The sequence below is a fragment of the Oncorhynchus tshawytscha genome, linkage group LG01, assembly GCF_018296145.1.
Source record: "Oncorhynchus tshawytscha isolate Ot180627B linkage group LG01, Otsh_v2.0, whole genome shotgun sequence".
NCBI lineage: Eukaryota > Metazoa > Chordata > Actinopteri > Salmoniformes > Salmonidae > Oncorhynchus > Oncorhynchus tshawytscha.
Window position 1 is genome coordinate 71,130,271 of NC_056429.1, and position 26,761 is coordinate 71,157,031.

Genomic DNA, 26,761 nt, shown 5'->3' on the forward strand with positions numbered 1-26,761 from the left:
TACATGCATACAGACACATACATTTTGTCAACATGTTGAGATATGTTTCAGTCTCACGAGAATGCAGTTCTAGGTTTGTTCATACTTTGAGTAATGGCTCCTAAGCTACAGGTCCACCCTTCAGTTTCCATAGAATGTAAACATTATGTCAACCTTTGCTGATCTTTCTCTCTCTCAGGGGATCAGCAGTCTGTTCAGTTCTCTGAAGGTTGTCCGGTTGCTGCGCTTGGGCAGAGTAGCCCGTAAACTGGACCACTACATTGAGTATGGAGCCGCCGTCCTCGTCCTGTTGGTGTGTGTCTTCGGCCTGGCTGCCCACTGGTTGGCCTGCATCTGGTACTGTTCTGTTAAGACTGATTTACTGTATATTAAAGGTAGACTCAGTGAAATGACGTTGACACGAGCAGCACCGCAGACATTGCGATAGCACAGCTCTCACACAGTCACACAAAGTATCTGTGCATGTGCAGGGGTTCACTTCACGCTGTTACAACGTGGTAGGTACGGGACCAAAATAGCAGAGAAGTTTAGCCTTGTGCTTCAACACTCTTAGTTGTTGCGGAAATTGACTAACTATGCTGTTAACTTTGTGCATCTTCGTCATATCGCTGAGTCTACCTTTAATGGGTTATGACAGTACCCAATTCTCTTATCCGGGAACTGGCACACCTGATTTAACTTGTCAAGAGCTTGACGATTAGACAACAAAGATGTGAACCGTCTGTTGGTCCCCGAGGAGAGAGTTGGCAAAACCTGTTATAGGAGTTAATAATGTGATATGAAGTCATTATGTTGGTAACATGCAAATAAAATTTTATCCTATTATTCATATAAATTATCACAATGGCCAAAACAATCTGGCTACTGTATTTGTTAATTGCATATTCCTTCAGAGTTTCTCAATCCGTTCCTTTCTGATCCCCAACTGTGGCATGCTTTTTTCTACTACACCTGATTTAATTCATCAACAAGATTAGTTGTGGATTAGTTTACAAGTTGCTATTGGTGGATTAGAACAAAAATGCTAAGTGAAATGACTGGGGAGTTACTCAGTAACGAATTGCGAAACACTGCCTTTAAAAACTGTCATGCTCTGTAGTGTTGATAGTGTAATGAAGGAGAAGTATGTTTCTGTTTCTCACCCGCATTGTTTTGTAACTTTCGTCTTACTCCCTTAAGCAAAGTGAACAAACCTCTAACCTGTGTGGTAGAGGCAACCCTAACGCTGTCCTTTCCCTTTCCCCTAAACCTGATCCTGAACCCTAAACCTGAACATGAACTCTTTCTCATCTCAACCTAACAGGTACAGCACCTACCTGGTTTTGGTTCTTGTCTAACTGGGCTTTAACAATAAAAAGGATGCAATTTTGTAGCAGACCTCCATTGTCCTACCAAGAGTTGCTGAATATCTTTTAATCTTGACTAACTATAACAGGTACAGCATCGGTGACTATGAGGTGATAGACGAGGAGACAGGCATCCTGCGGACAGACAGCTGGCTGTACATGCTGGGGGAGACAGTGGGCTCGCCATACCGCTTCAACGCCAGCGGGACAGGGAAGTGGGAGGGCGGCCCCAACAAAGACTCGGTCTACATCACATCTCTATACTTCACCATGACCTCTCTGACCAGTATAGGGTTCGGAAACATCGCCCCCACCACCGACGGAGAGAAGATCTTCGCTGTCGCCATGATGATGATTGGATGTAAGTATATGGGACTACATGATTTTCTGTCATGATCTAAGGTGGTGTTTCCCAATCCTCTCCTGGAGTAACCCCAGCCAGTCCACATTTGATGCATTCCAGAACTAGCACAGTTGATTTGGGTAATGAGGGGTTTAGGTGGCCATTTGAAACAGCTGTGATAGTTCTGGAATACATTGAACTGTATTGTTGTTTAAGGGCTTGTAAGTAAGCATTTCACGGTGAGGTCTACACCTGTTGCATTCAGCGCATGTGACAAATAAAATGTTATTTGATAAAATATGTGGACTGGCTGTGGGTACTCGAGGAGAGGTTTAGGAAACACTGATTTAAGTGCCCTCTGTGGCCTTATTGGCATTTTCCCCATGTGGTAGCATTATGAATGAATTAATTAATGAGCCCCTCTCATTTCTCATGATGGAATGTTGTTGTTAGAATTGAATTAATTGGTTATAGATAAGCGAAACACTGGAGTAGCACTGCTTTGGTAATATGAATTGATTAGAGCAACCCATCAGCTCATAGCCCCTTAAACTGTCTGCATCGATGACCCTGCACTCTATCTAGACAGGAAACAGGGAGCACATCAAATACTCTATCGTCCTCAAAACCATGCTCTAACACAATTTCACATCATTATATTTACATAACAAAGGCATGAGCATTTGAAGAGTTTCATTCCAAAGTGCTGTATATCCATTTTCAGACATTTTGGTAAATACATATATATTTTTTTACAACTTTTGAAAGAGATTGGTGTGTTTTTTCACCATCTAATCATGGCATGGGCTTCTTGAACGATATACATGTATTTGTTTGAAATCTATCACTTGATGGTTTCTTTTCAGAGAGAAAAATAATCATGTTTTGTTGCAAAACGAAATGTGACAAATAACTACATTTTTAATAAAGAACTGTACAAATGATACATTTGTGACATCAATATTTAAAAATATATATTTTTAAAGAATCAGTACAGTAATATGAAATCTGTATGTAAAATATTTGCATTTGACATTTTAGTCATTTAACAGATGATCTTATCTAGAGCGACTTACAGTTAGTTAATTCATTTTCAGAAAGCTAGGTGAGAAATCAACATATCACATTCAAATATACAGGATAAGAACATTCCATTCCAGCTAAACAATGGATATAGCGTTTTGCAATAAAACCCATTTTAATACACAAAAATCCAAAATCTATGAATAAAAAAATCTGAGAATAGTAATATTTTTCCACAAACATGAAGGTACCCATTCCCCATTCATTTCGGATGAAAAAACACACATGTGAAAAATTGGTGGATATAGTGTTTTGGAACTAAACTCTTCAATTTGTATAGAGCAAGTAATGCGTCTGCCACTCATGAGCTGTTTGAAAAGGTAATTCAGGTTTGATGAGATTCAAGTAGTCTTTCATCTGTCTCATCCTTACTGTATCTCTCAATCTCTTCAACAAAATGGCTGTTGTTACTGTAACTCTGATAATCATGAATATCATATCTGTCAAAGTGGTTATGGAAAGATGTAGGGAATGATCGTACCCCATCCATCCTTTTGTATTCCATCCATCCATTTAATTTCCTCCATCCTATTCAAGTAAGGTTACTTCTAAAGACAGCCAGAGACTGACACACGCAGACAGAAGCATGCAATATAGAGCAGACACGTTATTGTTTTACCATCAGGCTCATTGGCTCTCAGTTGTGGTAGTAGCAGTGGGGGAGTAGCAGCAGCAGGAGAACCTGGGGAAATATACTAGGCAGTCAGTGGCGGTTGGTGCCTTTCAAGATTAGGGAAGGCATGGTCTTATTTCTATTACAGCATGTTGAATGACTGTCATTCATATTCCATTCACCCAGCTCAATCTAACATCGATAGGTGTAGGCTACTACATGATACTCAAATTTGCCCTATACCCATTATGAGGTTGACACAACCTAGCCTACGAATTAAAGTTTATAATGTACACTACCATTCAAAAGTTTGGGGTCACTTAGAAATATCCTTGTTTTTGAAAGAAAAGCAAATGTCCATTCAAATAACATCAAATTGGTCAGAAATACAGTGGAGACATTGTTAATGTAAATGACTATTGTATATGGAAACGGCTGATGTTTTATGGAATATCTACACAGGCGTACAGAGGCCCATTATCAGCAACCACCACTCCTGTGTTCCAATGGCACGTTTTGTTAGCTAATCCAAGTTTATAATTTTAAAGGCTAAATGATCATTAAATTATTTTGCAATTATGTTAGCACAGCTGAAAACTGTTGTTCTGATTAAAGATGCAATAAAACTGGCCTTCTTTAAACTAGTTGAGTATCTGGAGCATCAGCATTTGTGGGTTCGATTATAGGCTCAAAATGTCCAGAAATAAATAACTTTCCTCTGAAACTCAGTCCATTCTTGTTCTGAGAAATGAAGGCTATTCCATGTGAGAAATTGCCAAGAAACTGAAGATCTCGTACAACGCTGTGTACTACTCCCTTCACAGAACAGCACAAACTGGCTCTAACCAGAATAGAAAGAGGAGTGGGAGGCCCTGGTGCACAACTGAGCAAGACGACAAGTACATTAGAGTGTCTAGTATGAGAAACAGATGCCTCACAAGTCCTCAACTGGCAGCTTCATTAAATAGTACCCACAAAACACCAGTCTCAATGTCAACAGTGAAGAGGTGACTCGGTGATGCTGGCCTGCTAGGCAGAGTTGCAAAGAAAAAGCCATATCTCAGACTGGCCAATAAAAATTTCGCCTCGAGAGTCGCCTCTTCACTGTTGATGTTGAGATTGGTGTTTTGCGAGTACTATTTAATGAAGCTGCCAGTTGAGGACCTGTGAGGCGTCTGTTTCTCAAATTAGACACTCGAATGTCCTCTTGCTCAGTTGTGCACCGGGGCCTCCCACTCTTTCTATTCTGGTTAGAGACAGTTTGCGCTGTTCTGTGAAGGGAGTAGTACACAGCGTTGTACGAGATCTTCTCGCATGGAATAGCCTTTTCTCAGAACAAGAATAGACTGGCGAGTTTCAGAGGAAATGTCTTTGTTTCTGGATATTTTGAGCCTGTAATCGAACCCACAAATGCTGATGCTCAAGATTCTTGAGAACAGATATAGCCATTGGTTCACCCCAGACTTGACTGCCCTTGACCAGCACAAAAACATCCTGTGATGTTCTGTATTAGCATTGAATAGCCCCCGCGATATGCAACTTTTCAGGGAAGTCAGGAACCAATATACTCAATCAGTTAGGAAAGCTTTTTCAAACAGAAATTTGCTTCCTGTAGCACTAATTCCAAAAGGTTTTGGGACACTGTAAAGTCCATGGAGAATTAGAGCACCTCCTCCCAGCTGCCCACTGCACTGAGGATAGGAAACACTGTCACCACCGATAAATCTACGATAATCGATCATTTCAATAAGCATTTTTCTACGACTGGCCATGCTTTCCACCTGTCTAACCCTACGCCGGCCAACATCTCAGCACCCCCTGCAGCAACTTGCCTCAGCCTCCCTCGCTTCTCCTTCACCCAAATCCAGACAGCTGATGTTCTGAAAGAGCTGCAAAATCTGGATCCCTAGAAATCAGCTGGGCTAGACAATCTGGGCCCTCTCTTTCTAAAATGATCCGCCAAAATTGTTGCAACCACTATTACTAGCCTATTCAACCTCTCTTTCATATTGTCTGAGATCCCCAAAGATTGGAAAGCTGCCACGGTCATCCCCCTCTTCAAAGGGGGAGACACTCTAGACCCAAACTTTTGTAGACCTATATCCATCCTGCCCTGCATTTCTAAAATCTTCGAAAGCCAACTTAACAAACAGATCAGTGACCATTTTGAATCCCACCGTACCTTCTCCACTATGCAATCTGGTTTCCGAGCTGGTCATGGATGCACCTCAGCCACGCTCAAGGTCCTAAACGATATCATAACTCCATCGATTAGACAGTACTGTGCAGCCGTCTTCATCGACCTGGCCAAGGCTTTCGACTCTGTCAATCTCCGTATTCTTATCGGCAGACTCAATGGCCTTGGCTTCTCAAATGACTGCCTCGCCTGGTTCACCAACTACTTTTCAGATAGAGTTCAGTGTGTCAACACTGAGTCGGGACGACTCTTTTCTCTGTATATATCAATGATCTCGCTCTTGCTGCTGGTGATTCTCTGATCCATCTCTACGCAGGCGACACCATTCTGTATACCTCTGGCCCTTCTTTGGACACTGTGCTAACAAACCTCCAGACGAGCTTCAACGCCATACAACACTCCTTCTGTGGCCTCAAACTGCTCTTAAATGCTAGTAAATCTAAGTGCATGCTCTTCAACCGATTGCTGCCCGCACCCTCCTGCCCGACTGGCATCACTACTCTGGACGGTTCTGACTTAGAATATGTGGACAACTATAAATACCTAGGTGTCTAGTTATACTGTAAACTCTCCTTCCAGACTCACATTAAGCATCTCCAATCCAAAATTAAATCTAGAATTGGCTTCCTATTTCGCAACAAAGCCTCCTTCACTCATGCTGCCAAACATAGCCTCTTAAAACTGACTATCCTACTTATCCTTGACTTCGGCGATGTCATTTAGAAAATAGCCTCCAACACTCTACTCAGCAAACTTGATGTAGTCTATCATAGTGACATCCGTTTTGTCACCAAAGCCTCATATACTACCCACCACTGCGACCTGTTTGCTCTCGTTGGCTGACCCTCACTACATATCCGTCGCCAAACCCACTGGCTCCAGGTCATCTATAAGTCTTTGCTATGTAATGCCCCGCCTAATCTCAGCTCACTGGGTACCAGCAACACCCACACCAGCAACACCAGCAGCACTCGCTCCAGCACTTACTTTGGCCACCTTTCCTTCCAATTCTCTGCTGCCAATGACTGGAACAAATTGCAAAAATCACTGAAGCTGGAGACTTATATCTCCCTCACTAACTTTAAGCATCAGCTGTCAGAGCAGCTTAACGATCATTGTACCTGTACACAGCCAATCTGTAAATAGCACACCCAACTACCTCATCCCCATATTATTACTTACCCTCTTGCACCCCAGTATCTCTACTTGCACATCATCATCTGCACATCTATCACTCCAGTGTTAATGCAACATTTTAATTATTTCGCCTCTATGGCCTATTTATTGCCTTACCTCCCCACTCTTCTACATTTGCACACACTGGACATAGATTTTTCTATTTTTCTTTTCTATTGTATTATTGACTGTACGTTTGTTTATGTGTAGCTCTGTGTTGTTGTTTTTGTCACGCTGCTTTGCTTTATCTTGGCCAGGTCGCAATTGTAAATGAGAACTTGTTCTCAACTGGCCTACCTGGTAAAATAAAGGTGAAATAAATCAAATAAATTCTCAACTAGTCTAAAGAAGGCCAGTTTTATTGCTTCTTTAATCAGAACAACAGTTTTCAGATGTGCTAACTAATTATGTGCTAACTAACATAATTGCAAAACAATTTTCTAATGATCAATTAGCCTTTTCAAATGACAAACTTGGATTAGCTAACACAACGTGCCATTAGAACACAGGAGTGATGGTTGCTGATAATGGGCCTCTGTAAGCCTATGTAGATATTCCATAAAACATCAGCCATTTCCAGCTACAATAGTTATTTACAACATTGACAATGTCTACACTGTATTTCTGATCAATTTTATGTTATTTTAATGGACAAAACATTTGCTTTTCTTTCAAAAATAATAACATTTCTAAGTGACCCTAATCTTTTGAACGGTAGCGTAGGTGCACAGGTCGAGAGACAAATTGGAGTAATCAAGGTGACAGACAGTGACAAATTCATTACCGCCTTGCACACTCTTGCCTGTATCTAGCTGATCAGGGGTGTAATCATTAGTCCAAACAGTTGCAAAATGTTTCATTTTGAAACAAAATCATGAGTTTCTATTGGACAAATTCAGTTAGGTCCCTCCCCGTTTTGTTCAGTTTGCGTGCATTTAAGAAACGTTTTGCAACAGAATCGGCGGATTGAATACACCTCTAATTACCAGCACACACATATCATTTTCATAGCAGCCACAAACAATCACTTTGTTCATTGTATAAATCTCCTTCTCGCATCTATGCGCTCTCCTCCTCTCACCGTTTCCCTTCACTTGTGGACTTCAGTACACAACACAACAGCTGTCTGTGACCATGCACAAAAACCTCTCCAAGCCAAACCTTCATATCATAACCATTAACCCTTACACAGCCTATATCATTGTCACCATATTAACGTTATAGTCAACAAACTAGAACTAACGCGTTAGTAAACACACAATCAAATCCATGTGTACAATCACGCAGTACAGTGTACAGCAAGCAGTTTAGCAGTTACACCGGTGGCAATAAATTAATATAGCCAAAATCTTGACTTGGAAGAGTTGCAGTGTTAGATAGCCTTAGCCAGCTAGCTAACATAAATAGCATTCCTCTCTGTTTGAGCCTCCTAGGTTTTGTAATGAAGTCAATATACCTAGAGGAGGATGGAAAATAGCTGTCCTCTGGCTACACCATGGTGCTACCCTAGAGGGTGCTGTTGAGGCTACTGTAGATCTTAATTGAAAAACTGTGTTTTAATCAGTTATTTGGTATAGTTTTATCTAAAACATATAAATATATATTTTAATGAAATTCACTGAGTATGATGTTACTCCTCTGATGATATCCACTATATGCATTGCAGGATCAATTGAACCGATCACTATCCTACAATCACTCACTGTCTCAGCTGGTCAGGCCATATAACCTACCTAGTGCACTACTTTTGACCAGAGCCCTATCGAACGTTGTCAAAAGTAGTGCACACATAGGGAACAGGGTGCCATTTGGGATGTGGATCCTGTTTTGCTCACTACTTTACAGCACCTACAGAACAGCGGGTTCAGATGCACTTGCTGCACCTCCTGCATCCGTTTCCATGGTGAAAGACAAAGAGGGATACTTCTGTCAGAGTTACTCGATGCCAGTGAGAGGTACAATGGTTGTACACTTGAAATGATTGATACACACTCCAAGAGTTAGGGTTGTGTATTGCAGGGGTACCCCGATACTATTTAGAATGGCAGCTCACACAAATTTCCTAGGTGGCAAAGGTTCAGATGAATATGGGCATACAATCTGGCCATGATAACTATAAGATTTACAGAAATAGAATTCTGTTCTATTGATCTGAATCGAAAGAAGCTGAGAAAAGTAACAGAAGATACAAGTGGAATGACTACTGTATGATTCCCTCCAGTTTAAACCGTGACTGTCTATTCCATTATTCTCACAATTCTATTTTTACCATCTGCGGTGGATTGGTGTTGGCAGCAGCCGAAGATCACATCAGTGACAAGAGGATTATACAGCTGTCTTGTCACTATGGCAACGGTTGGCCTGGGACCTTTTTGGGTTTGTGACAACTGTCTGTTAATTGTCTTCAAAGGAAGACAGCTGTTGGTGTATTCCATTTAAATCACTGTCACCGATAGAGCTGTGGTGCTACACCAAGATCTGATGGATAGGTGGAGAGATTCGGGTGAAAGAGGGATATGCGGTACTAACATATACACTGAGTATACCAAACACTAGGAATCCCCCCCCTAACCGGTCTTGACTCCTTCATCGACACTGATTGAAGTGGATTTAACAAGTGACATAAATAAGGGATCATAGCTTTCACCTGGTCAGTCTATGTCATGGAAAGAGCACGTGTTCATAATATTTTGTGCGTTCAGTGTATACTGTACCTCAGAATATTAGGACTGCAGGATGCCTAGGAGAAGGATGTTTGGTAACTCTTTACTCTAGGTGCCTGTCTTTGTTATAATGTGTTATGTAGCTGTTATAAAGGCTTTATTTCATGAGGACACCTACAGTAAAGTTTTACCGGATGTTTAATGCATAGTATAGGTACAGTATATTCTGTAGGCTATGTGTAATGTTCACCGTATACTGTATGTTAATTTTTTGTGGCTGGTTGCAGTTTGAGTATGAACATTTGCATAATTGTCACATCATATGAAATATTGATTTGCTGATGCATACATATCCCCAGAGGGACAATGACATAGCTGTTGTCGAGCCAGCAGCATTGCATTGACCACGCACACACACACACACACACACACACACACACACACACACACACACACACACACACACACACACACACACACACACACACACACACACACACACACACACTTATCCAGCAGTACTAATTCGTTTCTCACTGCATTTGATCCCATGCCATACATGTTCAAGGTGTTACCTTCCATCCAGACCAAGCTCTAGGTGTTACCTTCCATCCAGTCCAAGCTCCAGGTGTTACCTTCCATCCAGTCCAAGCTCCAGGTGTTTATCTTCCAATCAGTCCAAGCTCCAGGTGTTACCTTCCATCCAGTCACACACACACACACACACACACACACACACACACACACACACACACACACACACACACACACACACACACACACACACACACACATCCAGCAGTACTAATTCGTTTCTCACTGCCTTTGATCCCATGCCATACATGTTCAAGGTGTTACCTTCCATCCAGACCAAGCTCTAGGTGTTACCTTCCATCCAGACCAAGCTCCAGGTGTTACCTTGCATCCAGACCAAGCTCCAGGTAGACCAAGCTCCAGGTGTTACTATGCATCCGGTCCAAGCTCCAGGTGTTACCTTGCATCCAGACCAAGCTCCAGGTGTTACCTTGCATCCAGTCCAGGCTCCAGGTGTTACCTTCCATCCAGTACAAGCTCCAGGTGTTACCTTGCATCCAGGCCAAGCTCCAGGTGTTACCCTGCATCCAGACCAAGCTCCAGGTGTTACCTTCCATCCAGTCCAAGCTCCAGGTGTTACCTTCCATCCAGTCCAAGCTCCAGGTGTTTATCTTCCAATCAGTCCAAGCTCCAGGTGTTACCCTGCATCCAGACCAAGCTCCAGGTGTTACCTTGCATCCAGTACAAGCTCCAGGTGTTACCTTCCATCCATTCCAAGCTCCAGGTGTTACCTTCCATCCATTCCAAGCTCCAGGTGTTACCTTCCATCCAGTCCAAGCTCCAGGTGTTTATCTTCCATCCAGTCCAAGCTCCAGGTGTTTATCTTCCATCCAGTCCAAGCTCCAGGTGTTACCTTCCATCCAGTCCAAGCTCCAGGTGTTACCTTCCATCCAGTCCAAGCTCCAGGTGTTTATCTTCCATCCAGTCCAAGCTCCAGGTGTTTATCTTCCATCCAGTCCAAGCTCCAGGTGTTTATCTTCCATCCAGTCCAAGCTCCAGGCGTTTATCTTCCATCCAGTCCAAGCTCCAGGTGTTTATCTTCCATCCAGTCCAAGCTCCAGGTGTTTATCTTCCATTCAGTCCGAGCTCCAGGTGTTTATCTTCCATCCAGTCCAAGCTCCAGGTGTTTATCTTCCATTCAGTCCAAGCCCCAGGTGTTACCTTGCATCCAGTCCAAGCACCCCAAGTAACATGTCTTACTCTGCATTTACATTTTTCATTTAGCAGACAGTCTTACCCAGAGCAACTTAAGCAGGCTTTATGATTATGAAACTAAATGTGGATATTGACTGGATATTGTAGAGTCTAACCCAGTGGGTAGAGTCTAAAACTGGTTTGCAGTTACAGTATATCAGGCGAATGTATTTGGTCAGGTTGTGTATTGAGAGGGATTTTGATATTGTAATTATTAAGGACACTTTTTATATATCTATTAGTGACCATGCAGAAAACATGTCTTTACCTGATTATAATCAGTTTTTTCTGACCACAACCACATTATTACATTTTCAGGCGCCTCTGTCATCATAAATAGAGAGAGAGAGAGCTCTAGTCTACAGTAGAGAGGATAGAGAGAGCGCTCTAGTCTACAGTAGAGAGGATAGAGAGAGCTCTAGTCTACAGTAGAGAGTACTGGAGTCAGATGGACTTTGTAGTATCTGATCTTCATCTTCAAACGCAGCAGTGACAACCTGATGATATAATATTCTGTCACATGCGCAATGTAGACAGCACACAGCATGCAGGAAAAATGTAACCTTTATTTATGCAGAGAAGTCCCCTTCAGCCGTGCTTCAAATCTGCTGGCAGAATTACTATTTTATAGCAAACGGACAGACAGAAAGGATTTTGCATGTTGCTGTAGGGCTCTTTCTATAAGAACAGCTCCAAGCTTAGTTTTGTATGACAATAAGGGATATTGCACCAATATGAGACAATTTTGTATTTTCGTAATGAATGGTAGGGACACCATTTTACAATAACAGTTTTGTTTTGGAAAGCTACAAAAAAATGAAGTGTGAGTGTTAGTTCACGATGGAAGGGGGTGGGGGGGGATTATTTCAAATACTCTTTGAAGAGGTAGGGTTTCAGATGTTTTTGGGAAGATTGGCAGGGGCTCTGCTGTCCTAGCTTCTGGGGGAAGCTGGCTCCACCATTGAGGTGCCAGGACAGAGAATAACTTGGACTGGGATGAGCGGGAGCTGCCTTCCCGTAGGGGTGAGTGGGCCAAGAGACCAGAAGTGGCAGAACAGAGTGCTAAGGTTAGAATGTAGGGTTTGAGTCTGAGATACCCAGCCCTGAGAGGGTGAAGGTGGATCTGATGGTTCACGGTGTTGAAACCAGCAGATAGATCTAGGAGGATGAGAACAGAGGATAGAGAATTAGCGGCTTAGACTAACAGTGAAATGCTTGTTTACGGCTTTAACCAACAATGCAGAGAGAAAAATAGAAAAATAATAGGAATAAATCCACAATGAGTAACTATAACCTGGCTATATACATGGGGTAACAGTACCATGTTGACGTGCAGGGGTATGAGGTAATTGAGGTAGATAAAAGTGCATTCGTAAAGTATTCAGACCCCTAGACTTTTTCCACATTTTGTTACATCACAGCCTTATTCTAAAATGTATTACATATTTTTTGTTCTTCATCAATCTACACACAATACCCCATAATGACAAAGCAAATGTATGAAAAAAAAAACGGAAAAATGGCATTTACATAAGTAATCAGACCCTTTACTCAGAACTTTGTTGAAGCACCTTTGGCAGCTATTACAGACTCAGGTCTTCTTGGGTATGACGAGGGAAGCTTGGCAGACCTGTATTTGGGGAGTTTCTCCCATTCTCTGCAGATCCTCTCAAGCTCTGTCAGGTTGGATGGGGAGCGTCGCTTCACAGCTATTTTCAGGTCTCTCCAGAGATGTTTGATCGGGTTCAAGTCCGGGCTCTGGCTGGGCTACTCCAGGACATTCAGAGACTTGTCCTGAAGCCACTCCTGCTTGGCTGTGTGTTTAGGGTCATTGTCCTGTTGGAAGGTGAACCTTCACCCCCAGTCTGACTTCCTGAGCACTGTGGAGCAGGTTTTCATCAAGGATCTCTCTTTACTTTGCTCCGTTCATCTTTGCATCGATCCTGACTAGTCTCCCAGTCCCTGCAGCTGAAAACTATCCCCACAGCATGATGCTGCCACCACCATGCTTCACCGTAGGGATGGTGCCAGGTTTCCTACAGACGTGATGCTTGGCATTCAGGCCGAAGAGTTCGATCTTGGTTTCATCAGCCCAGAGTATCTTGTTTCTCATGGTCTGAGAGTCCTTTAGGGGTCTTTTAGCAAACTCAAAGCAGGCTGTCATGTGTCTTTTACTGAGGAATGACTTCCGTCTGGCCACTCTACCATAAATGCCTGATTGGTGAAGTGCTGCAGAGATGGTTGTCCTTCTGGATGGTTCTCCCATCTCCACAGAAGAACTCTGGAGCTCTCTCAGAGTGACCATAGGGTTCTTGGTCTCCTCCCTGACCAAGGCCCTTCTCCCCCAATTGCTCAGTTTGGCCGGGCTGCCAGCTCTAGTAAAACTTGGAGGCCACTGTGTTCTCCCAGTTCCTGCAGAATGATGGAGGCTACTGTGTTCTTGGGGACCATCAATGCTGCAGAAATGTGTTGCTTCGCCAGATCTGTGCCTCAACACAATCCTGTCTCAGAGCTCTATGGACAATTCCTTCGACCTCATGGCCTGGTTTTTGCTCTGACATGCACTGTCAACTATGGGACCTTATATAGACAGGTGCCTTTGCAAATCATGTCCAATCAATTGAATTTACCACAAGTGGACTCCAATCAAGTTGCAGAAACAACTCAAGGAACCAGGAAGCTCCTGATGCTCAATTTCGAGTCTCATAGCAAAGGGTCTGAATACTTATAGAAATAAGGTATTTCTGTTTTTCTAAAAACCTGTTTTCGCTTTGTCATTATGGGGTATTGTGTGTAGATTGGAAAACAAATAATTTAAATCAATTTTAGAATAAGGCTGTAATGTAACAAAATGTGGAAAAGGGGAAGGGGTCTGAATACTTTCCGAATGCACTGTATTTACATATAAGTAGGGGTCAAGTGACTAGGCAACAGGATATATAATAAACAGTAGCAGCTGCATATGTGATGAGTCAAAATAGTTAAGGCACTGACAGACAGATGGGGTGGCCCATTCATTTTCAATGAAGGCTAGGCAGGGGGCGAAACTCTATCAAGGCGGAGCGGTTGGCGGTGCTCGGGCCCATGGAAGCCGCTCAGCCGAGATGGAGAAAATAGGATTTTGCTCTATTTTTCAAGTTGTGCCGGCATTGTTTTCCAATCACAGTATAAAAGGTAGCCTGCGTTGTGATACCTCAGCACGTATGTCCAACAGTGGGACCAGCTAACTTGCCGACTCTAGTTAGCTAGCTGGCTAAAACTATCAGTTTACAGTCTCACGTTTAACAATAAAAATCCATGTTTTCGAATCCATTTTTTATTAGTAATTCTGTTGCATGTAAATATGTTTTTATGCATGCGTATGTTGTTAAAGCAATCATTTTTTTGCACGTTAATAACAGTTGTTTATTTTGTTGCTACGGGCACTGGCGGCTGTCACCCTTGTGTATGTGTGTGCGTGCATGCTAAGCCACTTTGACTAGAGGGAAAAGTGGTGTACTTGGAGGGGTACTCGGCGATATTCCGCTGTCTGTCTGAAAAGTGCTTTTGTGCAAAAAGGGTCAATGCAGATCATCCGGGTAGCTCTTTTGATAAATGATTTAGCAGTCTTATGGCTTGGGGATAGAAGCTGTTCAGGGTCCGGTTGGTTCCAGACTTGGTGGATCGGTACCGTTTGCCGTACGGTAGTAGAGAGAACAATATATGACTTGGGTAGCTGGAGTCTTTGACCATTTTTAGGGCCTTCCTCTTACACTGCCTGGTATAAATGTCCTGGATGATAGTGAGCTTGGCCCCAGTGATGCACTGGGCCATACACACTACCCTCCGTAACGTCTTGCGGTCGAATGCCATACCAAGCAGTTGCCATACCAAGCGGTGATGCAGCCAGTCAACATGCTCTCAATGGTGCAGCTGTAGAACTTTTTGAGTATTTGAGGGCCCATGCCAAATCTTTTCAGCCTCCTGAGGGGGAAGAGGCGTTGTCATGCCTTCTTCACGACTGTGTTGATGTGGGTGAAGCATGTTAATTCCTTAGTGATGTGGACACACAGGAACTCAAGGAAATCCACTACACAAGTGCCCCGTCGATGTGGATGGGGGCGTGCTTGGCCCTATGAATACCCTCTTCATAATGTATTATAGGCATATTTACAACGATATTCATAGGAAATGTTAAGTTAATTTGTACTGTATGCCTTTTCATACATGAATGTCGGGGATATTATGGGCACATCAATTCATGTACATTCCCAGGTTTTTTGTCTCTGTGGATGGTAGCTGTTCTCTGTCTGAGTCATACATGTCCTATTAGCTCAGGTCTTTGAGGTAGGTGTTTGAGGTTAGAGCATTGTGCCAGTAACCAACACGTCGCTAGTTCGAATCCCAGAGCCGACAAGGTGAAAAATCTTTCGATGTGTCCTTGAGCAAGGCACTTAACACTAATTGCTCCAGGGTCGGCGTTGATAATTGCTGAACTTGGCCGTGACCCGTCTGCTAGGGTGTCTCAAGGAGACTTGGGATATGCAAAAAACACATTTCCAATTCACATGTGTATAATACACACTTGTACATGTATTAAATTGGACAAATATAAGCGCCCAACAAATTATTATTGTTGTTATGATTCTGTGCTCAGGAAATAACAGTATAGTTTATATGGCTAGGCTGCTTTGAGAAATGGCTTCTATTGTAGTGGTGACAGGTCCTTACTCATGATCTACTGCTCCCCCCGCCCCCTTTCCCAGTGAAGAGGTGTTGATGTCGGTCTACCCCTATTGAGAGAGGGGCAATTAAATGTTTTGTCATACCTGTGGTATACCACGGCTGCCAGCCAATCAGCATTCAGGGCTCGAACCACCCAGTTTATAATAACTTTTCTTCTAAAGTAAAACCATACCTCCTCGCATTTATTTTAGCTAAAATAAGCATGAAATTCATATAGCTTTTTACAGAAAACTGACAAAACCCTCCATTTCCCAGTTTGAGTAGAACTAATTGGTAAGGCATACAGCTATTGTTATTCTGCAGAGAGCAGGGATTGGTTCTAAAGCATAGAACGTGTATGTGTGCACGTGTGAGAGAGAGTGAGAGCTGACCTTTTCGAACCTTTTTTACTTTAGTTTATATCGTAAATATTTTCTTAACTCTATTTTCTTAAAACTACATGGTTGGTTAAGGGCTTGTAAGTAAGCATTTCACGGTAAGGTCTACACCTGTAGACCTTACCCCCCAGAACACACACAAGCTCTACCCTAACAGGTTCGCACATCCCCACACACATATTACACTAATTAATAATAGTGAAAGATGACTACCATGTATATTTTCACTGTTCTAATTACGTTGGCAGTTTATAATAGCAATAAGGCACCTCAGGGCTTTGTGATATATGGCCAATATACCTGAGGGATTTATCCAGGCACTCCGCGTTGTGTCGTGATAAGAATAGCCCTTAGCTGTGGTATATTGGCCATATACCACACCTCATCAGGCATTATTGCTTTAATTTACTGTACATCATTAAGCGGAAGGATCGTATTATGGATCTAATGCAATGATAGCAATTTGAAGTGTCATATACATACAGTAGATCAGTATTCAGATAGAAACACAGTACATCGGAGTGTATCTGCCAGGAAATGAGTGACGTCTGCGGTCATGGATCATAGTGACGACAACACTTTATCGCTACGCCCTGATGACACTGATGCTATCACACACACACACGCACACACACACACACACACACACACACACACACACACACACACACACACACACACACACACACACACACTCACACACAGGAAAAATATATACAAACCAGTGTGGCTGCACTCTGAAGTGGGGAGAGAAATGACATTTACATTTTATTAACTGCTATCTCCTGCTGCAATGATGTGATCATTTTGTGGTACGTTCCCTCCTTTGTCAAACACTGTTGTATTTTGTCAAATACTTTGAACATTGCAGAATATTATAGGTGGTGTTTGGTTTGGAAAATAGTAGCATCAATGTCTCGCAAAGTTATCATCTTCCAGAAAAATGTGTGTAACCGGTGTGTATTGCACTGAAACAATATGAAGAAGTCCAGAGATTACTGTGATCCACAGCTCAAAATAAGGAAATTGCCACGGCTACAATAAGCTATTAATTTGTCTGAAATGTTCTTTCTGCAATCATGACATTAATTTACATTTTATGGCAGGCAGCCTTACTCAGTGAGACGCCCTTCACGCTTTAGTTTGAAGAAACGGGTTTGGATTCCTTTTAGCAAAAATAAGCATAAAATTCAAATAGCTTTTTACATAGAAAACTGACCAAATCCTCCATTTCCCAATTAGAGTAGAACTAATTGGTAAGGCATACGGCTATTGTTATTTTGCAGAGAGCAGGGATTGGTTCTAAAGCATAGAACGTTTGAATATGTGCACGTGTGAGAGAAAGATCGAGAGCTGACCTTTTCAATCAGATGCAGTTCTATCAACATTCGCAGTCTTGTTAAACCTTGTTACACTTCACATAGTCTATCCATTGACAGCCCATAGAATGGCTTCTCTCCTCACCTTATAGCAGCTTTACTGTAGGAGATGGCTATACAGCACAAAACGATCTGGGACCAGGCTACTACTCTGCTGAGACTGAAAAATGTGGATTGCTTCCCACTCCAGGGTTGTGTCCCTAATGGCACCCTATTCCCTGTACACTACTTCTGATCAGGGCCCATAGTTGTAGCCTGGTCCCAGATCTGTTTGTACTGTATAGCCAGCTCATACGGTTGTTGTCCGGCTATTCAGCACCAACCGATCTGGGACCATAAGCAGAGCAGTCCTCTGCAAGCAGAGCAGTCCTCCCACTGTATTACAGGTTGTGTAATCTTCTGGTCCTTATTTGGCAGCATGTCTACACGTTTTAGAGTGGAATCAGCAACATGGACTCCTACTCCACATTTTGTATTTTTATGCTTTATTATAAACTGGGTGGTTTCAAACCCTGAATGCTGATTGGCTGACAGCCGTGGTATATCGGACCATATACCACCGGTATGACAAAACATTTATTTTTACTGCTCTAATTACGTTGGTAACCACTTTGTAATAGCAATAAGGCACCTCTGGGGTTTGTGGTATATGGCCAATATACCACGGCTAAGGGCTGTGTCGTGCCTAAGAACAGACTTTAGCCGTGGTACATTGGCCATAAACCACAAACCCCAGAGGTGCCTTATTGTTTAATTAGACAGACATGAAACAGAGCTGCCTTCCTGTAGGTACTGTATGTATCACAGGAGGCTGATGGCAGCTTAATTGGGGAGTACAGGCTTATGGAAATGGCTGGAGCGGAATCAGTGGAATGGTATCAAATACATCAAACACATTGTTTCCATGTATTTGATGACATTCCATTCGCGCTGTTATTATGAGCCGTCTTTCCCTCATCCGCCTCCACTGACATGTATAGGGGTAAGGTGACATCACCATATATTTATACAGAGTAGCGGCAGCATATATGATGGTTTTATGTGAGTGGGTGTGGTGTGCGTGTGTGTAGAGTCAGTATAAATGTATGTGCATATTATGTGTGTGTGAGGAAATGATGAAGTGAGTGTGAGTGTAGGGCCCTGTGAGTGCATAGAGACAGTGCAAAAGTTAAATAAAACAACGGTCAACTCAGCCATTTAATTAGCTATTTAGCAGTCTTATGGCTTGGGGATAGAAGATGTTCAGGAGCCTGTTGGTGTCAGACTTGGTGCACCAGTATCACTTGCTGTGTGGAAGCAGAGAGAACAGTCTAGAGTTTTGGTAGCTGGAGTCTTGAACGATTTTCCGGACTTTCCTTTCACACTGCCTGATATAGAGGTCCTGAGGCCACCATCTGTAGCGCCATGCCACATAGGCTGGCTATTGCTACTACCCATGATATCAAGATTATAGTTTGAACCATGTTTTGAGGCTATACAGTGTTTGTATACATTTTCATTGTTTAAAAACAAAGTAGTAAAACAAGCTCATATTTTGGGTTTTGATCAGGTACGACAATTGAAATAAGCTCATGAGGCATGTACAGTCGTGGCCAAAAGTTTTGTGAATGACATATTAATTTCCACAAAATTTGCTGCTTCAGTGTCTAGATATTTTATTCAGATGTTACTATGGAATACTGAAGTATAATTACAAGCATTTCATAAGTGTCAAAGGCTTTTATTGACAATTACATGAAGTTGATGCAAAGAGTCAATATTTGCAGTGTTGACCCTTTTTAAAGACCTCTGCAATCAGCCCTGGCATGCTGTCAATTAACGTCTGGGCCACATCCTGACTGATGGCATGCTTGGAGTTTCTCAGAATTTGTGGGTTTTTGTTTGTCCACCCGCCTCTTAACGATTGACCACAAGTTCTCAATGGGATTAAGGTCTGGGGAGTTTCCTGGCCATGGACCCAAAATATCGATGTTTTGTTCCCCGAGCCACTTAGTTATCACTTTTGCCTTATGGCAAGGTGCTCCATCATGCTGGAAAAGGCATTGTTCGTCACCAAACCGTCACTGGACCAGACAGGACTGGCAAAAAGTGCTCTTCACTGACGAGTTGCGGCTTTGTCTCACCAGGGGTGATGGTCGGATTCGCGTTTATCGTCGAAGGAATGAGCGTTACACTGAGGTCTGTACTCTGGAGCGGGATCGATTTGGAGGTGGATGGTCCGTTATGGTCTGGGGCGGTGTGTCACAGCATCATCGGACTGAGGTTGTTGTCATTGCAGGCAATCTCAACACTGTGCGTTACAGGGAAGACATCCTCCTTGCTCTTGTGGTACCCTTCCTGCAGGCTCATCCTGACATGACCCTCCAGCATGACAATGTCACCAGCCACCAGCTACTCGTTCTGTGCATGATTTCCTGCAAGAAATTAACATCAGTGTTCTGCCATGGCCCTGAAGAGCCTAGATCTCAATCCCATTGAGCACGTCTGGGACCTGTTGGATCGGAGAGTGAGGGCTATGGTAATTCCCCCCAGAAATGTCCGGGAACTTGCAGGTGCCTTGGTGGAAGAGTGGGGTAACATCCTGCAGCAAGAACGGGCAAATCTGGTGCGGTCCATGAGGAGGAGATGCACTACAGTACTTAATGCAGCTGGTGGCCACACCAGATACTGACTGTTACTTTTGATTTTGACCACCCCTTTGTTCAGGGACACATTATTCGGTTTCTGTTAGTCACATGTCTGTGGAACTTGTTCAGTTTATATCTCAGTTGTTGAATCTTGTTATGTTCATACAAAAAAAGTTTGCTGAAGAAAACGCAGTTGACAGTGAGAGGACGTTTCTTTTTTTGATGAGTTTAGAATTATAATTGGGAGAATAGTGTACAATAATAGTCTGTACCCTAGTCTATTTCCTGCACTAACCATGGAACTGTGTGATGACATGGCCAAGTATTGTGCCATGGGTTGGGTTCAAACTGTTAAGGCTTGGTCAAATCAAATCAAATCAAATCAAATTTTATTTGTCACATACACATGGTTAGCAGATGTTAATGCGAGTGTAGCGAAATGCTTGTGCTTCTAGTTCCGACAATGCAGTAATAACGAACAAGTAATCTAACTAACAATTCCAAAAAAACTACTGTCTTATACACAGTGTAAGGGGATAAGGAATATGTACATAAGGATATATGAATGAGTGATGGTACAGAGCAGCATAGGCAAGATACAGTAGATGATATCGAGTACAGTATATACATATGAGATGAGTATGTAAACCAAGTGGCATAGTTAAAGTGGCTAGTGATACATGTATTACATAAGGATGCAGTCGATGATATAGAGTACAGTATCTACGTATGCATATGAGATGAATAATGTAGGGTAAGTAACATTATATAAGGTAGCATTGTTTAAAGTGGCTAGTGATATATTTACATCATTTCCCATCAATTCCCATTATTAAAGTGGCTGGAGTAGAGTCAGTGTCATTGACAGTGTGTTGGCAGTAGCCACTCAATGTTAGTGGTGGCTGTTTAACAGTCTGATGGCCTTGAGATAGAAGCTGTTTTTCAGTCTCTCGGTCCCCGCTTTGATGCACCTGTACTGACCTCGCCTTCTGGATGACAGCGGGGTGAACAGGCAGTGGCTCGGGTGGTTGATGTCCTTGATGATCTTTATGGCCTTCCTAGCATTGGTGGTGTAGGTGTCCTGGAGGGCAGGTAGTTTGCCCCCGGGTGATGCGTTGTGCAGACCTCACTACCCTCTGGAGAGCCTTACGGTTGAGGGCGGTGCAGTTGCCATACCAGGCGGTGATACAGCCCGCCAGGATGCTCTCGATTGTGCATCTGTAGAAGTTTGTGAGTGCTTTTGGTGACAAGCCGAATTTCTTCAGCCTCCTGGGGTTGAAGAGGCGCTGCTGCGCCTTCCTCACGATGCTGTCTGTGTGAGTGGACCAATTCAGTTTGTCTGTGATGTGTATGCCGAGGAACTTAAAACTTCCTACCCTCTCCACTACTGTTCCATCGATGTGGATGGGGGGGTGTTCCCTCTGCTGTTTCCTGAAGTCCACAATCATCTCCTTAGTTTTGTTGACGTTGAGTGTGAGGTTATTTTCCTGACACCACACTCCGAGGGCCCTCACCTCCTCCCTGTAGGCCGTCTCGTCGTTGGTCTATGCTCAGCTCCATAACAATTTAACTCTCCTACATTTATTTTTTAACATATATATTATGAACTGTTACTAATGATCCTCCGCAACAACCACATGGCCTTGACAGGGTTTACAGATAAGCAAATGAAGGTAAACGAGACAATGTATTTAAATGGAAAATGATAATGGAGGCTATACCAACTGAAGGGGACTAATAGTAAATTGACAGTTGAATATGTGTTGTTATTGGGCCTATTGATGATCAATACAGATGGTGGCTAATATTTAACATGATAGAAATAGGAAACAGAGAAAGTCAAGTTAGCCTATAATTAAGACATTTCAGAGTGCCCATCCCTGCAGTTAAAAGGCCAATTTAAATTCTGCATAATGGCACAGCATTTCATACACTTTACTGTTTTAGTTTGCTGCCATATGATTGGTTTCACATTTGTCAGCGATTATCATGGAAAATAGATTTTAAAAAAGTCATTTATATTTACAAATATTCTATCCAAACGGATTACTTATTTACCTAGCTCTAATCAATAGCTCTTATTAAGTTGTAAATTACGGTGGATGGAGAACGGTGTTATTTCTATTGAAAAAAACGAAGTAGATGCTTTTTCCACTTGGAACCGGTCGGTTGGCTAGACCTTATTCAGGGTTTCCTCACACGTAGGTGGTGGAATTATGAGGGAATTAAGTCAAGGAATAACGCGTATCACCTCCGCCACATCTTCATTTATTCCATCTCCACCCCAAACAAATATCAGGTGAATGGCATGTTATTTAGAAGAAAAAGAAACGCACACCTATTAAGACAAGGTGCTGGCTAGCGGAGTAGAAACGTGAAAATAAAAGAGAGCCGCACACTCTAGGAGCTCAGATGCAAAAATGTAATACCAACGTTTCGACAGCCAAGCTGTCTTCATCAGGGTATAATCACAAACACTGCGGGATGACTTGTTTATATAGTGTCAAAAGACACAGGTGTCTGTAATCATGGCCAAGAGTGGCCTAATATCATTGGTTAATAATCAAATATTAAAATGTCATACAAAGAACAGCATATAAACAACAAATGGATAGCATACGATCATAGATTCATTTGACTACACAAGTTTACAAACAATTACAATGGCAAAATCACAATAACCACAAGAATGGCTTCAGATCAAAGTCTACGTTGAGACGGAAGGGCGCAAGGGTCTTTAAATTAAAGATCCAGGCAGCCTCTCGTTTTAACAATAAATTATCAAGGTCACCCCCTCTCCTAGGGAGGGTGACATGTTCGATGCCAATATAACGCAGAGACGAAATCGAGTGGCCTGCCTCCAAGATGTGGGCCGCAACTGGATAAGTAAAGTTTTTACACCTAATGGTGCTACGATGCTCTGAGATACGTACTTTTAATTCGCGCTTTGTTTTACCTACATAATTTTTTACCACAAGGACAAGTTATAAGATAAATAACTGCCTTAGTGGAGCACGTAATAACACCTTTTATTGATTTGATTTGATTTGATTTATTGGGATCGATTTCCCTGTTTGTGGGTGTTTGAAGGATCTACATTTATAAGTGCCATTGCATTGAGCACAGCCATTACATTTGTAATTTCCATCCAGTAGGGGCGCAAATAGACGTTGTTCAGGAATATCTTGGGGTGGTAAATCAGAGTTTACCAATTGGTCTCTGAGATTTCTGCCCCGCGAGAATACGACCAAGGGAAGGTCCGAAAACACATTACCGAGACTATCATCGGATTTTAGGATGTGCCAATGTATGTTTGTTAACAATTCCCTTAATTTGTTCAGAGCACTTTGAATAGCGGGTAGTTAGAACGCAAGAATGCGTCTTTTTGCGAGACTGACCTTGAAAAAGGTCATGTCTCGTTTTGTTTAGAATTTTCTCAATGGCAATATTAATCTGATCATTCTTGTAGTCCCTCTCCTTGAACTTTCTTTGCGTCTCAGCCATATTTCTGTCGAAATCGGATTGTTTTTTGCAAATTCTTTTGATTCGACAGAATTGGCTGTAGGGCAAACTATTCTTCAAGGGAAGTGGGTGACAACTATCAGCCCTCAACAAACTGTTACCATCAGTAGGCTTCCTGTAAAGATCAGTGTATAGAACCTTATCTTCACACAAGATCAGAAGATCAAGAAAACTGATTTGATGTGTATCAGATTGCATAGTAAATCTCAGATGCTCAGAACAGGAGTTAAGAAAAGCATGGAACAGCCTGGGGCTGTTTTGCATCACCCCTCCATAGAACAAAAATATCATCAATATACCGTTTCCAAATAATGATGTGAGGCAAGAAAACATTTTTGAGAGGATTGAAAATGGCATGCTATTCTCATGCTTATGTTCAAGGTCAGAATACGCGTAGAGAGAAAAGTGCATAAAAAGGGAATTATGTTTTGTTTGGCCACAAAAAGCACATCTCTCTTGTTGTTCCATGTGCATAGTGGGCACTGTGCTTCATGAGTCATGGCTGGTAGGCTGTGCTTTAGCAGAGACCTGTATTCATGTCGAATCTCTTGATTCCAGAAATGTGATTGGAAACCTTTTAGTTCAGGGTTTCTCAAACTTCGGTCCGTAGATTGGCGCCAGTATCTTATAGTTAGACGATTTAGTTTAAAAGTAAAAGCTCCTCAAAGAAGGTACTTGGCTGTTCCTGGTACACAAAAGGTCAAAAAAATGTTTTTAAACTTAACCTACTGAGTAGTTTATCTAAGTAATGACCTAAAGGCTTATCACGCAACATAGACAATGTGTATGATGCTGATGGACAGGCACTGTCAGAAGAGCTCTGTGTCTCTGTCACCTCCTCTTCAGCCCCGTTTCCTCTAAACACGCACACGCAAGCACACGCACAACCAGAGAGGCCGTCTTTTTTGCTTTCTGTGGCACATACACACTTCCTCATACACTGCTTGTTTGTCACTTTGGTTCTTGAATCTTCTTTTCTATGTTTGTCCTCAAAGATGAAGGATACGTCTTTCTGAACCTTAGTGGATATTTCAAATCAAATCAAATCAGATATTTGATGCATTCTTATTGTTATATTACAAATAGGAGCAGCTTTTACCGATCAACAAGCTTTGATGACTTGACTTACTGTATGTATTTCAAGTACTGACACATTTCAACCCATTGATGTTGTAATACTGGATCAATTCCTGAAGTCTCCCGTCTGTTAACTTGTGTTCTTAAAAATGCATATTATCCTTCTCTGCGAAACTAACTTTCTCGGATTCTTCCATAGCCGCGTGAAGTCGTTTTTTCGCCATCGCGATATATCCACTAATACAGGACTATTAAAGGCCCAGTGCTGACCTAGTTAAATAAAATAACATAAAAAGGCTCAGTGCACTACTTTTGAAATAATTGTATTTTTCAGGGGCTGATGCAGCACCCTCACCACCCCTACTTCCCGTGGCTACGGACTCTTCTCTAAATGTTCTGAACATCCATCCCCCTTGTCTTTCCTTGTCTTTTCCTTATTTTCCCAGCTCTGCTTTACGCCACCATCTTTGGTAACGTCACCACCATCTTCCAGCAGATGTATGCCAACACCAACCGCTACCACGAGATGCTGAACAGCGTCCGTGACTTCCTCAAGCTCTACCAAGTGCCCAAGGGACTGAGCGAGAGGGTCATGGATTACATCGCCTCCACCTGGTCCATGTCCCGGGGCATAGATACTGAAAAGGTATCTCAAACTGTAAGCCTGACATTCATTACCTTGACATTCATTACCCTTCCCCCCTGTGTTGGTTTGTTTGTTTGTGTTTCCTGCATGGTAGCTTTCGCAGCAAGCTGGCCCATTTGTGTTGTGGTGGTGATCGTGACTCTGTGTTCTGTTGTGCTGGACCAGTCCATTTGGGGTGGGATGTGGGTAGGGGATGGTGTTGACTTAATGGATAATGCTCTGTAGCACTGCTATATTAACAGATTATCATAAATAGTCATGACAGCTGGTGTTAGTTTATGACAACTGACTTTACCCTGTTTGCTAATCAGACAAATGTTGTCTGATTAGCATACTGCTTCAGCTAAGTAATGGTGTAATATGAGATAATCAGATTAGTTAATTTGATGTGACATGGTTTGAAACCAATTTTAAGCATAGCATATAGAAAACCAGTGAAGAAATTAAATGTAAGAAATGTGTCCAATAAGTAAAACATTTTGTAAGTACTGTACAGCAGTTTATCTTTTGGGGTTGCCTCAACACTGATAAATGGGGTAAGTAGGTGTAGTTCAGTACTGATTTTGGCCCATTCCTATGCTGTATGCGTGTCAGCAGAAAGCAACACTATGCAAGCTTCCAGGCACATTTCTCCCACAGCGCAGAGAGAATGGATGAGGGAAGGAGGGTCAAATTCTTTAAGAATTCTCTGCTATCGCAGACTGACCTACCTCAGCCTCTCAGGAGTGTGACTGTGGCTGCTGTGACGACAAGAGCATCCCAGCCAGGCCTGTAGAGGGAGGCTGGTTTGATTGGCTGTTTTGGGGGATTCTTTGTATGATCTGCTCACATACTCAACTAACTGTAACCCATACCACTAACCTTACGACACCGTTGGGGTTACTCTATACACTTATACTCCCTGTTTTTTTAAACAGAAAAATCTGATTTACAGAACAGGATTATAACATTGATTTACTGTTGTATTTTCTATGCTCCTAAGTGCTCCTCTAATTTGTTCTTTTACCCAATGTGCACCATAACTGGATGATGATGATTATATTATTATAAATAACAACCTGTTTTGGGTTGTTTGCCATGATGCGACAGTCTTAGAATATTTCAAGATAAAGATGGAAGGGAAAGTCACAAGAGAGAAGAGGATTTCAAGTAATGTATCAACATGCTATCATGGCTGCCAGTCAGAAATGTCTGGTTCA

At 42.3% G+C, this 26,761-nt stretch overlaps 1 protein-coding gene across 1 annotated transcript in view; it reads left to right on the plus strand.

The window, feature by feature from the left end:
• LOC112256047 (potassium voltage-gated channel subfamily H member 1) overlaps positions 1-26,761 on the plus strand; it is an 85,632-nt gene that overhangs the window by 16,964 nt on the left and 41,907 nt on the right. Inside the window, exons 8-10 of the mRNA XM_042328315.1 lie at positions 179-336; positions 1,436-1,707; positions 25,363-25,562. Of these exons, the coding sequence (XP_042184249.1) occupies positions 179-336; positions 1,436-1,707; positions 25,363-25,562 (630 nt within the window). The remainder of the gene's footprint in view (positions 1-178; positions 337-1,435; positions 1,708-25,362; positions 25,563-26,761) is intronic.